The following is a 16,995-nucleotide window of genomic DNA, read 5'->3' on the forward strand; positions in this document are numbered from 1 at the left end:
ATCCTTGGGGAGCCTGGGTGGCTCGGTCGGTTAAGTGTCTGACTTCAGCTCAGATCATGATCTCGCGGTCCGTGAGTTCGAGCCCCGCGTCGGGCTCTGTGCTGACTGCTCAGAGCCTGGAGCCTGTTTCGGATTCTGTGTCTCCCTCTTTCTCTGCCCCTCCCCTGTTCATGCTCTGTCTCTCTCTGTCTCAAAAATAAATAAACATTAAAAAAAATTTTTTTTAATAAAAAATTTAAAAAAATAAATAAATAACTATCCTTAACAGGTGCCAGAAGATAAAAGACAAAATATTGAATTTTGCCAGAGAACTAGAAATTGTTTTAAAAAGGAAACATTAGAACTGAAAAATGCAGCTATCAAAATTCAAAACCCAGTATATAAGTTTAACCACAGATTGACATAGCTGAAGAGAAAAATAGTAAATTAGAGGGTAGATCAGAGGAAAATACCCAGGAATAAAGCACAGAAAGGCAAAAAAAAAAAAAAAAAAAAAAGTAAAACACTAAAGAGAATAAAATATACAGGATGTACACCAAGAAGTTTAACATACAAATAATTGGAAAATCATTAGGGGAGAAGAAAGAATTTGGGTAGATGCATATTTGTTTTAAAAAAAAATTTTTTTTAACGTTTATTTATTTTTGAGACGGAGAGAGACAGAGCATGAATGGGGAAGGGGCAGAGAGAGAGGGAGACACAGAATCGGAAGCAGGCTCCAGGCTCTGAGCCATCAGCCCAGAGCCCGACGCGGGGCTCGAACTCACGGACCGCGAGATCGTGACCTGAGCTGAAGTCGGATGCTTAACCGACTGAGCCACCCAGGCGCCCCATGGGTAGATGCATATTTGAAGAGATAATGTTGGAAAATCTTCTAAAACAGATTTAAAAATACGAAGTCACAAAGTCAGGAAGTCTTTCAAACCCCAAACACAATAAACAAACAAGAGCAAAAACCAAAAACACCCACCCCTCACTGCATCATCATAAAACTGCTAAAAACCAAAGACAATGAGAAGATCTTACAGAAGTCTGAAGTATGGATAAATAGATCAATTCCTTTAAAGAGGCAATAAATAAACTAATGGCTGACCTTACAGAAACAGTAAAAACCAAAGGCAACGGAATGATACTTTTATTTTTTGTGGGTTTCTTTAATGTTTACCTGAGAGAGTGTGTGTGTGTAAGTGAGGGAGGGGCAAAGAAAGAGGGAGAGAGAGAATTCCAAGCAGGCTCCAGGCTGAGTGCAGAGCCCAATGGGGGGCCTCGTTCTCACGACTTATGAGATCACGACCTGAGCCGAAACCCAAGTCAGATGCTTAACTGACTGAGCCACCTAGGCACCCCTAGAATGATATTTTTAAAGAACTTAACGAACTACATAGCAAGTGTTGTATACTGACCAAAAAAAAAAAAAAAAAATCCTTCAAGAACACAGGTGAAATAATGACATTTTCAGATAAATTTTTTCAAAGAAAAGGCAGGTGAAGAAGCACCACACTGCTTGGGAACACCTTTCAACAACAACATCATGTGGTGAGCAACAGACTCTTACTAGTGGGTAATTGGGTTTTTCAGGTTCTCTCTGTCTGCTTTCTGCCTGGAAGCATGATGGATACCCTTGGCCAATCGTGAGGGGTGGGGGTGGGGGGTAAAAGAAGAGGGAGGGTAACTGAAGAGGAAGAGCCTAGGCTTCCCGAAACTATGGGCACATGGCAGTGAAAGTGTTTTAAAAAGAAAAATAGAAGAAGTGTAAGCATGTTGATATTAGTGGAACGTCGTATATAAATTCGAAACGCAGAAAATTTGACCACGAGTCAGTTAAATAAATTAGGGTCATTTTTCTCATGGTATATGAAATCCAGGAGTAGAGCAGTTGGCATGAGTTCAGCAGCTCAAATACGTCAGGGCTGACAGCTCTGTGATCCTCTCAGTCTTTGCTTCATGGTCTCGAGATAGCTCCTAGAGGTAAAGCCAACCAAATTCATGTTTTAACCTTGGAAAAAAGGGAAAATAACACAAGAGAAAAGTAGTGGAAGCCAAAATAAAACAGTCCAACATCTCAGAAGTTCCCAGAAGTCTTCCTCTTACTTCTGATCGTTAAGAATAGTATCACATGGCTCTCAACCCAACTACGAAGGAGACCAAGATATATCTTTTTTTTTTCTAAGTGGGGCACAAAGCTACCCTAAACAAAAGCAGGGTCTTACTGACTCCTTGCTGTCAGCAAAAAGGGAGAGAATGAATATTGGGTAGGCAAGTGGTAATGTTGCTACTACAGCAAGAGGAATTACACATGAAATCCATTCTCCTAACTTTGTCAAGATTAAGTGCGATGCCTTCTTGGATTTCCAAAATGCCCTTATTCTAATCAGTAAACATCTTCTTTAAAGTTACATTTTATTCTCTAAAAGTCTATATGGTATTATTAGTTAGTTATTTATTTATTTAGTTGGTTAGTTAGTTAGTTAGTTAGTTAGTTAGTTAGTTAGTTAGTTTTTTGGTTAGTTGGTTGGTTGGTTGGTTGGTTGGTTTGTTGGTTGGTTCTTCCCAGATGCTTGCAGACACAATTTATGACACATGGTTTGGACACTGCTTTATTCTTTAGGGTCAATAAAAAGTGTTCTCTTAGACGTCAAAGAACATCATTAGAAATGGTATGTTAAGGAATAAACACAAAACTATTCCCCAAAAGTTGAAATCAGATTTTTGAATTGGAAAGGTCCGAAGTCTTCATTCGCTCCCATTGAGGTAGGTCAAGGAAATGCATTCGTTCATTCTTAGGATAAACTAACTAATGATGTTAATGAACTCTACCTAGCCCCTCTCCCCTCCCTCAAAACAACCTAATGAGAAGCAGACATTCCCAGTGACACCTCTGTCGCCCCCCACCCTCGTTCCCCCTTCTAATGCAGACAGCTTTCGGCAGAATCAACCATTTCTGGAGAATGCTGGCAATCCCCTCTTCCTAATAAACCATGTCAGCCAAGGGAAAGATGCCCCTTTTAATTACAGGAGGGGGAGAGAGCCAAACCATAAGAGACTCTTAAAAACAGAATAAACTGAGGGTTGATGGGGAGTGGGGGGGGGGGGGTTGATGGGCATCAAGGAGGGCACCTGTTGGGAGGAGCACTGGGTGTTGTATGGAAACCAATTTGACAATAAATTTTATATTAAAAAAATTTAAAAATTGAAAAAAATTAAAAAAAAAACAACACCAGCCTTCTCTTCCAGATGCTGGCCATACGACCAGCTTTCCTTACCCAGAGACCTTCAAGCCTCTGCCCACCTTCCCAGGCATTATAGGGTGTGAGAAGCCTGCTCTTTGAGAACAGACACCCAGTCTCCAATCCCAGTTCAGCCTCTGCGTAGGCTAAGCGCCTGACGATTAGTTTTTGATTACTAAGGCACCCACTTCAAGGCCATCCATCTCAAGCACACGTGGCCAGCTACACAACTAGATAAAGGGCCAGGCTGCCCCAGCCATGACGTTCCCCTTTCAGGAAGCCCTGGGTAACCTAGAAAACCGACCACTTGAGTGACCCCGTTTTTCCCTTCCAGTCCTTAAAGACCTGCTCTTCTTACATTTTAAATTTGCTAATAAATTAGGCATCCCTTCCTTGACCCCAGCGAAGGCAAAACTGAGGTCTGCTCTTCTCTCTCTCTCTCTCTCTCTCTCTCTCTCTCTCTCTCTCTCTCCCCACAACCTCACTGTATAGTCCCAGGTGTGCCATGTACCTTCCAGAACTTGGGATAATAAGCCTTGTTTTGTCAAAGTTCTCGGATGGTTGTTGCTGAGGGTGCAGCTTGCAATCCTAATGACAACCCCAGAGCCACTCCAGCCATCATATCAGCTCTGGTTGGGGAAATGTCAGTAGGGTCTTGCCCCAAGTAGTACTGGCCCAGGTGAGTGATGCCCCAGGTGAGTAATGCCAATAGCATTACTATGGATAGGCTGAGACCAACACAAAACAATTGTGCCATAGAGACATTTATAGCAATTCCCAAAGCATGCATTTAAATGGCCTCCCTTAAAACTTAAGAAACAAAACAGACGAACATAAGGGAAGGGAAGCAAAAATAAGATAAAAACGAGAGGGAGGCAAACCTGTTTATTTACTTTTGAGAGAGAGAGAGAGAGAGACAGAGCATAAGCATGAGCCAGGGAGGGGCAGAGAGAGAGGGAGACACAGAATCCAAAGCAGGCTCCAGGCTCTAAGCTGTCAGCACAGAGCCTGACGCGGGGCTTGAACTCACGAACCATGAGATCATGACCTGAGCCGAAGTTGGACCCCCAACTGACTGAGCCACCTAGGTGCCCCAACCATAAGAGACTCTTAAGTACAGAGAACAAACTGAGGGCTGCTGGCAGGAGGGGGGGTGGGGAGATGGGCTAAATGGGCAAGGGGCATTAAGAAGGACATTTGTTGGGATGAGCACTGGGTGGCATATGTAAGTGATGAATCACTAAATCCTATTCCTGAAATCATTGTTACACTACATGTTAACTAACTTGGATTTAAATTAAAAAGTAAAGGGGCGCCTGGGTGGCTCAGTCGGTTAAGCGTCCGACTTCGGCTCAGGTCATGATCTCGCGGTCCATGGGTTCGAGCCCCGCGTCAGGCTCTGTGCTGACAGCTCAGAGCCTGGAGCCTGTTTCAGATTCTGTGTCTCCCTCTTTCTCTGACCCTCCCCTGTTCATGCTCTCTCTTTGTCTCAAAAACAAATAAATGTTAAAAAAAATTTTTTTTAAATAAATTAAAAAGTAAAAAAATAAATTAAATAAATAAATAATAAATGGCCTCCTTTAAAACATGTTCCTCTGTGGGTTCCAGATTTATTGCCCTGGGGCAAGAGAAGGCAAGTACTTGGCCCTTTAGCAGGACAAAAGGCCTGGAAAAGAGACCCATCCATTGGGAAGTGTATTACAATTTTCTTTTGTTTATAAAGGACTAAAGTCGGAGAACTCAAATCAAGCCCATCCCCCGCCCATCATTATGATTAGACTAGGAGTTGGGGGTGGAAGAGACGATGCAAGGTCAGGCTACAGCTCAGAGCACAGAGGGGAGCTGGGCAGTGAGGGGACACAAGGCTACTTGAGGGACCAAGTACAGTTTGGGCTAGCCCAGCAGTCAGAGAGCAGGGTCTTCCCAGATCAAGGGTGCTGTGGATCTGGCGGGAGCAGCATCTGTAGATGGCGGGAAGATCCTTCAGAGGAAAACACGTGCAGAGCTGGGGAGAAGCCTGGTGGGCAGGTTCTCCATGAAGGCACAGACTGGGCCTGCCTACAGGTAACCAAGGCAGAGCAAATGCCCTACCAAGGCCCCACCTACCAAGGTCCCAGAGCTCCCCAGGAGCCAGGAACCTCTTACCCCACTGCCACCAAATCACCACACACACACACACACACACACACACACACACACACACACACTCTATCAGAATAAAGCAGGTGACCAAAGGAGAAATACAAAGCGACAAATTACTGAAAACAAAAACACAGCATTGTGGAGATTTCCACAAGATGGTGGTTTAGAAAGATCCTGAACTCACCTCCTCCCATGGACACACCTCATCTATAGTCACACATGGGTTATTTCCCTCTGAAAACCAGATGAACTGCTTCCTCACAACAAAGGATAAAAAGACCACATCAAGACGGGTCTTCACACACCCTCAACCATGGGGACATACCAAGAATAAATCAGGCAGTTGGGCAACACAAAGGCTCAAGAGCCAGGGCTAGGTTGAACGAGACGTTTCATCACCTACGCAAGACCACTCCTTCAAGACTGAGACAGGTGGCTGTTTTGCCTAATAAAATACAAACACAGAGAATCAAGCAAAATGGGAAAACAAAGAAATACATTCTTTTGTACAATAAGAAATTGAGGAGTTTTCGCTTTTTAAAATATTATTATTTTTAAGCCCTTGCTCAAGCTTTGCTCTTCCCTTGGCCAGAGTTTCCATTTGACAAGTGGCAGGTAGGACCGGCCATTTATATGTTAACCTGGGGAGGGAGGGAGGCTACATATGGAAGTCAGAATTTAACAATTTCAATCGTTAAATCAAAAAGCTATTCAACATCTGAGGGGAGGACCAGGTAAAAATAAACACCTTATGCAATTATAAGATATTATAAAAAATTAATACCTGCAACAAAGTAAGTCACACAGGTGAAAGTTAATAATGAAATTAAAGATATTATTCTATAATATATTTTAATCAAAGATTAAAGGGTTCACCCACATTATTGCTGTAATTATCCCAATTTTATAATGGGAAAACAAACTTAATATCAACTATCTGATATATTCCGAGGGGCAAGAAGTTTTGTATTTATCCTTAAAATCAAGACAAACACTTCCTTCAGTTGGTCATTAAAATTTGAGTGAAAAACATAATAGTTTGATTTTGTTTCTGATGTGGATTTTTAAGAGGAATTCACACATCAGTGCAATTGGGATAAACCAACTTGGGTTTTTCATCATCCGGAAAGCCTCAAGACATGAGACCACACTGCCACCTGGTGGCAGGATTAAATTTTGCAAAAATTCATTTTGAGCGTTCCCTAGCCTTTGATTTACTATTTAAAAAGTGAAAAGTAGGTGTTTCAGGTGGTTATTGTTTAACTTCAAGAAAAATGAAAGGATATGAGGGGCATGGTGTTGGAGGTGCCAAATTTAAACAAAATGTACTCTGAACGCCGAAGTTGAGAAAAGCCATTGGCCCAATTCCTTCTGTGGAACACAGCCCCACCCCCACCGACAACCTAGCTGCCCAAGATGCAGAGTGTGGCACATCAGAACTTCCAAGAAGCCTTCCTTGTTTACCTTGAAATTCAGCAGGGCCATTTAGCCAATATAAAATCAGTAAAGCTTTGGAGATTAAGAACTCAAATGTAGGTAACCTAGTTTTAGAAAGCATAAAGCAAAACAAAACAAACCCTCCAAGTATAGGTGTTACTTGAATCAAAGAAGTGCTTGTGATTCCCTTTTCAAACACATCACAATAGTTGAAATATTGGGGTTGAGATATTACAGAGAATTCCGTAAGAGTAAATGATTTAGCACAATCGCCAACATTTCATGGATGGAGAACCCCGAGCTACTCCTTCCATGTGATGCTGGAAGAGAAGGTGCATTTCTCCCCCTGAGTATTTTGGAAGATCTACTGCGAGGGTCACTCTCGGGAGTTGGCTGGCGATTTGCGTCTTCCTCGGGAAGCTTTATGATCCTAAAACAACTCAGCGAGCTGATTCCTATTTCAAACCGATACCACTTACGAGTAACACTAATTGTTATATAAATCTGACCCAATCAGCAAATTAAGGCCACACGTATCTTCATAATAGGATTCAGGGGTCAAGCACGAAGCACGCGGTGCACCTGGGGCTGCCCCCTGGACATCTACGAGGACACTCAGAGGCGGTTTTGCCACCACCCAGTCTCCCCACCCCACCCCCACCCCACCCCCACCCCCCGCCACCGACTTCACCTGTTGCCACCTCCTGGAATAGCAAGACGTATGGGGAGTGCCCTCTGGCTCTTCCCTGAAAGCCAATCCCTGCCTGCTGGTCTCAGAGCCTCAGCTCAGCTCAGCTCCACTGCCCTTCCCTGAGATTCACCGGCGACTCCTCACGGGTCTAAGGAAGCTGTTTGAGAGTTTCTCTCAGGAAAACTGCCAGCTCTTCACGATCTACTCTTCAGATTCACACCCTGGCTGCCATTCTACCCTAAGAACTCCGGGGGCTGAGTTGAGACATTCCCACCTGAGCCCCAGGCCCCTCGATCAGGGAAGGGGCCTTCCTCTCCTCATGTTGCTCCCGTTGCTTGAGAGTAAGGCAAGAACACACATGTCCCCTTAGGCTGGAAAGAACCCCCGACCCCCAGAGGCCTCCCTGCCAGCATATCTCCCTGGTCAGAAGAAACCAAGTTCCACAAGAGCATGGGCAGATCCCGGACCACCCAAGCTGGCCCTGCCTCCCTGTTCTTGGATTGGGGTCCGAAGAACACCAGAAGTCCCTCTTTCCCCAAGACCCAAGGCTTACCTCATTTCCAAATAACCACCTCCCAGAATAACTACCAATGGGCACATCAATACCGTTCCAGAAAAGTCCCAGTCCCTGGGGTCCCAACGATCATTAAGAGGCCAGCATAAGTTCACTTCCTAAAGACAAAAGTTGTTTGGTTTTATACCCACGTGCTCATCTTGAATGCAGAACGGAAAGGGCCCTAAATTAAAATGAAAGGGATGCCCGAGCCACCTCAAGGCCTCTGCATTTTCTAGAACCTTCCCCGGGGCTTAGATGGCTCTCTCAACCCAGAGAGGGGTTGGTGTTTGCTAGACGGGGATGGTGAGTGGAATCAATAAAGTTACAAGTATTGTTGAAGCAGGATTATAATCACGGACAGTGGAACCAAATCTAAATGAGGACAAAAACACAAAACAAAAAAAACTCTTCTTAGTGAGAAAGTGGTCCGTTTTGTGGCTCGAAGAGTTAGGGTCAAAAATTACGGCGATAGAGGGTATTTCTGCACGAAGATGAAAAGACAGCCATGGTTGCAAAGTGGTGTATCTACAGCCAAGCTCCCCGGGGCATTTCTGTCCTGGTGGTGACAACCTCCAGGAAGACTGGAGAGTGAGTGGCAGAGGTGTGTGGACGGCAGAGCCACCAGAGAGGGGAGATCAGAAACTAGAACCCCACCCTGTGAAGTCACTGGGAGCTGCGAGAGCAGGGTAGAGAGCAGGGAGAAAGGGAGAGAGCAGGGAGAGAGCAGGGAGAGAGGAGGGTGTGGAGCCAAGAGCTGCCATGTTATGGTAACGGGAAGCCATGAGGCCATGAGTAGAGAACAGCCGTGGAGCAAGGAGGGGAGTGGGCACGAATGGAGTGCGTTAGAAATGGTAGCAGCTGTTGCAAGAGGAATTCAGAACAAATTCAGAAAATGAGGAAGGAAACCAGCCCCTCCTCCTGGCTCTGAAGTTTCTTCTGCATTTGATATGTAGGGTTCTGTGAGAGCCTGGTGGCCAACGGCCATCCCTAGAAGAAGTCTGTTGATCACACATGGTGAATTCTGAAGCTCTGTGCAGATTAGGGTAAGGAGAAGGGTAAGGGCTGCAGTCAGACTGAGGCAAGGTGGGGTTTTAACCAAATCCCATAGGAAGAATGCATTTTATGTTGTTAACCTGTGTGCATGCATGATTGTACCCTCCCTCTGGCTCCCTGTCATCCTCCCCCAACAAACGTTTATTGAGCATCTACTATACATCAGTCAGTTCTAGGCACTGAGGGCCCAGCAGTGAACAAAGACGTAAAACCCCTGCTCTTACAGAATTTTCATTCTGGTGTTAGAGCAGACAATAAACAGATCAAGTACGCAGCATATTCAATGGGAGTGAGGGACACATGGGAACAGAGCACACGGAAGGAGGCAGAGTGGTACGGTTTGGGCTGGAGAGACCAGGGAAGGTCTCTGGAGTGAAAGCCTGAGAGAAGTGAGGGTGAGCCACAGGACACAGGGGAGCATTCACACAGAGGCAACAATGTCGGTCTCTGAGCCTAGAATGTCCTGGAGTATTCCACAAATACCCACAGGCCAGCAGGACAGAGTGAAGGAAGGAGCAGAAAGTCAGTCTAGAGAGACAAGTGGAGGTGGGGGGGAGATGGCAGGACACTGTGAGATCAGAACGAAACAGGAAAACTTCGGGGCAGCGTGCTTCTGAGACCCAACGACCAGCAAGCAGCCCTGGTCCAAATCCAAATCTTTGAGACGACAGTAGAGTTGGTGATGAACCTTGAGCTGAACATGAGAAAGACTAAACTAATCTGAAAGGGATGGACTGAACCAAAAAAAAAAACCTGAAATCCCCTTAAGGGGTGCAGTTTTGTCTTATTCCATGGGCTGTGTCACACTCCTCTCTGAACCAATGGGATTGTACCAGTTGGTTTAGATCAAGCTCTTCTACTTCCCCTCTGCTGGAGGTGGGGTCCAACCCAAAGAACTCAGAGAGTGAGGAAACGATGGTGCCTGTGGTCAGCAGAATAGCGGCCCCCAAAGGTGCCAACGTCCTAATCCCCAGAATGTGTGGAGATATTGCCTTACGCAAAGGGACTTTGTAGACGTGACTGGGTGAAGGGCCCTGCAATGAAGAGATAATCCTGGATTATCCAAGTGGGCACTGTCATCACAGGGTCTGTAAGAAGAAGGCAGGAGGGTCGTAGCAAGCGAAGGGGTGATACGGAAGCAGAGGTCAGCGTGATGTGGTTGCTGAGCTGGGAGCCACCCACCCAAGCAGGCAGGTGGCCTCTAGATGATGGAAAAGGCAAGAAAGAGGTTCTCCCCTGGAGCCTCCTCAAGGAAGGCAACCTTGCAAATGGCTCAGACTTGGGAGTCCAGGGACTGATTTTGGACTTTCAACCTGCTCCAGAACTGTAATAAATTTGTGTTGTTTGTAGCCACTACATTTGTGGTCATTTGTTACAGCGGCCACAGGACACTAATAGTTCCCCAGAAGGGCATCAGGGTTTCGCTACGAAAAGAAGAGGGAATGAAGTCTGGCTGAAAGACCAGTCACAGGGGCACCTGGGTGGCTCAGTCGGTTGAGTATCTGACTTCGGCTCAGGTCGTGATCTCATGGTTCATGAGATTCTGCTTCGGATTCTGTGTGTCCTTCTCTCTCTGCCCCTCCCCAGCTCACTCTCTGTCTCACTCTCTCATAAATAAATAAATAAATAAATAAATAAATAAATAAATAAATAAATAAATAAATAAATAAATAAATAAATAAATGTAAAAACAGTTTTTAAAAAGAAAAAACAACTGCACTGTTTCCATCTTTCCTGGTTCAGTTCTTCCTTTCGATAAGCTCAGCTTGTTGCCCTCCTTCCATTCTCTCCACCTCACTGCCCTGACCCACTAATGACTCGAGAGCCAGGAGTCAGGGCAGGTAGGAAATGGGTGGTGTTTTGCTAGCATGGTGTGGAAAATACCCAGGAATTCCATACATGCCACTGGGCGACTGCCACCTGGACGGGGCTTGGTTCTGCTTATACGTCTACTTCACTTTTTGCAGTGAGAGTTTCTGGATTGCAGGGTTTCCCCTCTACAAAATCAACGGAATCAAATCCTTTCCCAAAATCAGACGACTGACGTTGCTAGAGATCTACATCATTTCACGTGAATATCTATGCAAAGGAGAGAAGACCTAGCTTGTTTTCAGCATGTTTCCTCTGCCTGTGCCAATGCACAGAAAGGAAGCCTCCTCCAAAAATGAAGAAAGACAAAGGGATATGCAGGTCCCAAGTGATCACAGTTCTATCCAAACACACTTGTAAAGTCACATAAAGGAAAACTTCAAATTTTATCACTGTGCCTGAGAGTCAACTTGGAAATTAGCGCCCTTTTGATCCTTATAAAGCTCTAAATATTTTCCACAAATGTTCCGAGATCTTTCAAAATAATATGAATCTGTTTCATCTGGTGGTGCCCACTTCAACAATAATCACTACCTCCCAAATGAATGAGTTCTGGTCAAAGGCGGAGCCAGAGCACAACATAGATACTTCTCTACAGAGACTGAGTGTGGGAATGACCCCAACTTCTCTCCAAGAGGCTCCGTCACCATGTGAGACAACAATGTGCTCTTCTGAAATCTCCCAAACCTCGTCTGTAGAAATCGCGTGTGCTTGCAGCAGATCTTATAAAACCGAAATAGAGATTATCACAAATAAGGAAAGCTCAGTAGGTAGCTTATGAGAATTAGAATCCTACCTGTATGAGCTGAAACAATGCACATAGCATTTTAGCATTTCTGAGGCTTTGTTTCTTAACTTTTCAACATAACGGTAATACTTATATGATTGGGAGAACCAATACGGACAATGATGCCTAGTACCTACGGTGTTAACTATGAGCCAGTCACTTTCTTCAGCACTCTACCTAGGTTAAGTCATTAAATTCAAAGAACCTTAGGAGGTGGGTATCAATGCACTTTTTAAATCCCTGTTTCAGGGAGGAGGAAACTGAGACACAACAATGCTGAAAGCTGCCCAAGGGTGACAGGGCAAAGCCAGCATTCGAACCTAGGCAGTGTGACTCCAGAGCCCGAAGTCCAGAGTGTGTCCATCCTCTTTCTGTGCCTTCTTCACAATGAGGGGCAGAACCTCACGGGTCCCTGGGCATGAGGTCCTGAGGACAGAATACCATTTCTGTAGTAATCCAGCTAAGACTCTGGAATCTAAACCTAATCGTGAGGAAATGTCAAAGAAAGCCCAATGAGAGATACTCCATTTTAAATAAAGGTGAGGGATGACTGTATTCTTCAGAAACATCGATGTAATAAAAGACCAAGGCTGAGAACTGTTTCAGATTAGACACCAAAGAGACACGACAATTAAATGCAACATGGGACCCCAGCCTGGATCTGACCCCGGAGGGAATGCTATAAATGACATTGGATGGATGTGGACGATGGGTTTGGGAAAAGTAAGTATTCTCTCAGTTTTCAGTGTATTCAAGGTGACAGCTGCTGTAGGATTATGCAAGAGAAAGGCCTTATTCCTAGGGAATACGCACTGAAGTGGTTAGGGGTCATAGATGCATGCCAAATGCTATTTGTAAATTAGTCTTGGTTTTAAAACAGAACATGGGTATATATGCACATTTGTGAACGTACGTGTGTATACATGTATGTTATACGTGAATGCATGTGTGTGCACATATGTACGTATGCAGAAAAATGTGTATATATATTTAGGTGTGAAGAGAGCACAAATATTGAAGGAAGTGGGGCAAAATGCTAACAATTGGTTAAACTGCCTGAAGCGTATATGGGTGGTTTTGTACTAAACAATTTCAAAAACTGTTTCCAGGTAAGAAGTGAATTAAGTTAATTGCCAATTGGTTTACAAAAGCATCCATGTTGATTTTGCTACTATTAATATATATTTACACTAAATAAAACATTACATAGATCTGATATTCACCTAGACACTTAAAAAGCTGTTAATAACAAGTTGTCTCTGGGGAGTGGGATCCTGAAGTTTGTCCTACTATATATTTCTTCTATAATTTCCAAGCTTCTATAATGAATCAATGTCACCTTCACATTCAGAAAAAAGAAATGTGCATCACACTTGACACCCATAGGCTGCTTACCTACAAGAATAGCCTCTTTTAAATGTTAAAGTGTTTTTACATTTTCTAACTCAAGATCATCCATTATCATTAAGCAACTCTTAAAACTCGTAAATTCTTGCCATATCGTTTTGATACGTGATTGAAGGACAGAGTAAAAATGCAATTTCCATGTTTATTAGGTACCAGAAACTATGCTACATTCTTCAAACTGTCTTACAGTCCTCACCGCAACCCTACAAGGTTACAAGAGGAAGGTGAAAACCGGGTGGCATCATTGGCGACAAAGCTGCACTTTGGAGAGGTTCCATCACTTTGTTCAAGAGCACATGTCCCGTCAAGGGCACAGCTGAGTTCCAAATCCAAGTTTGTCTAACCTCAGAAACCCACGCTGTCTCTCCTGCTGGCTCCCCACAGGTGCTCGATGAAAGTCTGTCGCGTCTATGTGGCCAGATAATGCCTTCAACTGCAGAACTGGTTAGTAAGTTCAAAAACAAAATTCCAAGGCAAATAGCCGCTGTCTGGATACCCCGTTTAATTTTTAAGGCAAATAACCCATCCGACAACTGCCCAATTTCCCACCTCACGTGTATGTAAACAGTAACTGCTGACATTCGCTGAGCTTGGTGCCACCCTCTGCTCCAGGAGCCGCACCTCTTCTATTCCCTGCGCACCCAGGGATGCAGGCCTGGTTAGTATCCTGTCTTTATGGAGGAGAAAGCTGAGGCACAGAGAAATAAAACGCCGCCCAAGGTCGTAACTAGTAAAGTGACCAAGCCAAAATTACGGCCTTACACAGCATCACTCCAGATCCCGTGCTCCTAACCACTTTCATATGCTTCCTTCCCAGGCTACTCATGCTTAATATATGAAACTATAATGCTATAAATACCACTTATAAAGCTATCAATCTAGGTTAACTGGCTGAAAGGCCAGCTATAAAGAGTCTGAATTCCAAAATACCTTAAATTCTGCAAGCTTGTTGCTGCCACACCCCACCCTCTGGCCACTAGTGTAGTGTGTAATGAGCTGTAGGTGTATTCTTTGCCAAGATCTTCAAAAGCAGAAACAATATTTTATACTTCCAATGGAGTGACCAAGACCGAAGCAAGCTCTCTTTGTAAGTGAATTAATGCCATGAAGACTGGTTCACAGCATCATTTCCCTTTCTGAAAAGCCATATGGCACAGGGGCGGGCCCAGTGGTGGGAAATCGACCACCACTGAACGGACAAGTTCATTTCTCCAAGTTCTTCTCTGTTAAAATGTTTAAAAGGTTGTTCTGAAGTGGAGATAATGTAAATAAAGTACCTGAGATACAGTAGGTACACCATAAAAATAGTTTTTCTTGTTCCTCAAACCTTACGCCTGTTCCAATTGACAATGTTTTGGGGGCATTCTGGGCCCAAACACCTGTTGACTAGGTACAAGTGTCGGTAAGTATCCTTTTGCCTCCTGACCATAGGATCCCCCTAGATCCCACTGTACATCCCACTGGCGCTCTCGCCAGTGTGCAGGGCAGGGGAAGAATTCGGTATTATGCAGGGAGTAGCTCAGCCGAGTCACATATTCAGGCAGACAGTGCTTGTGCAGGTCACTAGCACGAGAAGAGAGGAGAACTGTAGGTGGAACTGCTACTTGGCCCCGGCAAATTATTGCCCATGGGAACGCAAGTCCTGTGCTCCAAGTCTTTTCTGAGAAGTAGGAATTCCAGGGTTTGGGGGGGGGGGGGGACATCTTTCTATTTTTAGGAACGTACAAGAGAAACCACTCCCCTAACAACACACACGTGCACATCGCAGTCTCCAAGCACAAACAGCCAAGATGCACAGTAATGCGATCTCCCACGTGTACTTGAGCACCTCGTCTTTTCCCTTAGGCTTGTTTTACTTCTAAAATTATGGGGGCGCCTGGGTGGCTCAGTCTCGATCTCACGGCTCACGAGTTCAAGCCCCGCGTCGGGCTCTGTGCTGACAGCTGGGAGCCTGGAGCCTGCTTCGGATTCTGTGTCTCCCTCTCTCTCTGCCCCTCCCCTGCTCGCGCGCTCGCTCCCAAAAATAAACTTAAAAAAAAAAATCTTTTAACTGAAATTGTGTGTGCATATGTACATACACAGTAACACATAGTAGCAGATAGCTGTTAGGACTACATTTGTCCCACCAACTGTCCCCTGGCCTGCAGCTTCAGCAGCGGCAAGGCCTTTGGTAGGTATTAGTGTCAGAATTTCAATTGTAGCGTAAGCAGCAACAGAAACACAGATCGAAGCTGATACAGTGGAGTGTGTTAGTTCATGAACATATACACACAAGTATATGAAGAGGATACCCTACTTCAAAGCGTGGGGACTTCTGAATAAGACATTTTAGATGAATAAGAAATATTCTAAGTAAAAAACACTTATGTCACATTTTAAAACAGACAAAACACACTACGTAACAGATTATTACATACACATATGTAGTAAAATCTATGCACGGACAACGACGATACACACAAACCTCATGCTAGTGGCCTGACAAAGGAAAATGTGCTCAGAGAAGGGTATAAAGGAGATTTCAGTTATTTTTGAGGACTTGCTCCTTAAAAAAAAAAAAAACAAAAACAAAAACAAAAAAAAACACCTAAATGGGAAAACGAAACCTGGGGAAAACTTCATAATGATTAACAGTAAAATCAAAGCAAAAGGTAACAGCATTCTGCAGCCACAACAGCCCCTCCGATCCCCACACTCCAAGATGGGGAACACATTACATGAACATAAAATCCCATGATCTATTGGCATCTGCAGTGTACCTTTCTGGAGTTAAGAGATCAAGAGGTGGATGGGAAGGATTATTTACACATTTAAGTAGTTTAAAACACCATTTGTTGGAAACATTTATACCACTTATTACCTCAACTAAATGCAAAGATGTCACAAGACTTGTTCTCAGTAACAGGAGCAGTCTCTTACTACATCGCTATGCAAACATGATTAACACAAATTTTTGCACTTCTGGCCTATGTTCCAATATACTCAACCCCCTGAAATTCCCATTCCACCCACAACTTACCTTACAAAAGAACCACTTTACCCAATTAACGTTACAGTTCTTATTAAGACACTGCCTCACTGCAGTAAAATCTAAGAAATCATGGTTTCTTACATATATTAAAACATATATAATGAAATTCCCCAAAGGACAAATTCCATGCGAGTCGCAAAATGCAACAGCATTTTTCCCTTGGGGAGACAATTCACTTATTTGATACATTAAACATGATCATTAAATATGATCATTAAACTTTTAAGCGAAAATCTAAAGTTTACTTCAGTAAAATTATAAACTTTGCTTGATAGTGAAAAGGCATCGAAATACTCTGCAACAAAACTTTCCTTTGATTTCTCACAAGTTGGAATTTCTCAAGTGAAATATTTCCCTAAGTTTAAAGTGGCATGATACACCCCTCATATATTTACCTACATATTACATACACATTTAAGGATATACTTTTAGATTAACGTAGCACACAAAAACCAAGTTTGCCCCCTCCCAAACCGTATTAACACCATTCTGTAACTCCTACCAGACCTCTACTCCTTGAAACAAGAAAGTACTAAAATGAGGAATTCTTATTGCTCAGGTATGTAAAAGTTTTCAATCACTTACAATTTCAACTCTCCGTAACACTTTCTTAGAATTTAGGTGTAACTTCTCTCCCTCAAAAAAATGTGTATTTTTCCTCAAGTCTTATTACTTGGCACCCTTTGTTCCTTGTAGAACAGTATTAAGAATTTACATCATGATGTCAAAATTCAGATACTTTAATGATTAAACCTTTTTTTTTTTTAATGTTTATTTTTGAGAGAGAGAAACAGA

The 16,995-nt window shown here is 43.7% G+C and overlaps 1 protein-coding gene across 1 annotated transcript in view; it reads right to left on the reverse strand.

Annotated features, from left to right (window-relative positions):
* Positions 1–1,866: 1,866 nt before the first annotated feature.
* The window catches only part of VAPA (VAMP associated protein A), a 64,279-nt gene continuing 49,150 nt past the window's right edge, over positions 1,867–16,995 (reverse strand). Inside the window, exon 7 of the mRNA XM_042962586.1 lies at positions 1,867–1,962. Within this exon, the coding sequence (XP_042818520.1) occupies positions 1,888–1,962 (75 nt within the window). The 3' untranslated portion in view covers positions 1,867–1,887. The remainder of the gene's footprint in view (positions 1,963–16,995) is intronic.

This window comes from Panthera tigris, chromosome D3 (genome assembly GCF_018350195.1).
Source record: "Panthera tigris isolate Pti1 chromosome D3, P.tigris_Pti1_mat1.1, whole genome shotgun sequence".
Lineage (NCBI taxonomy): Eukaryota > Metazoa > Chordata > Mammalia > Carnivora > Felidae > Panthera > Panthera tigris.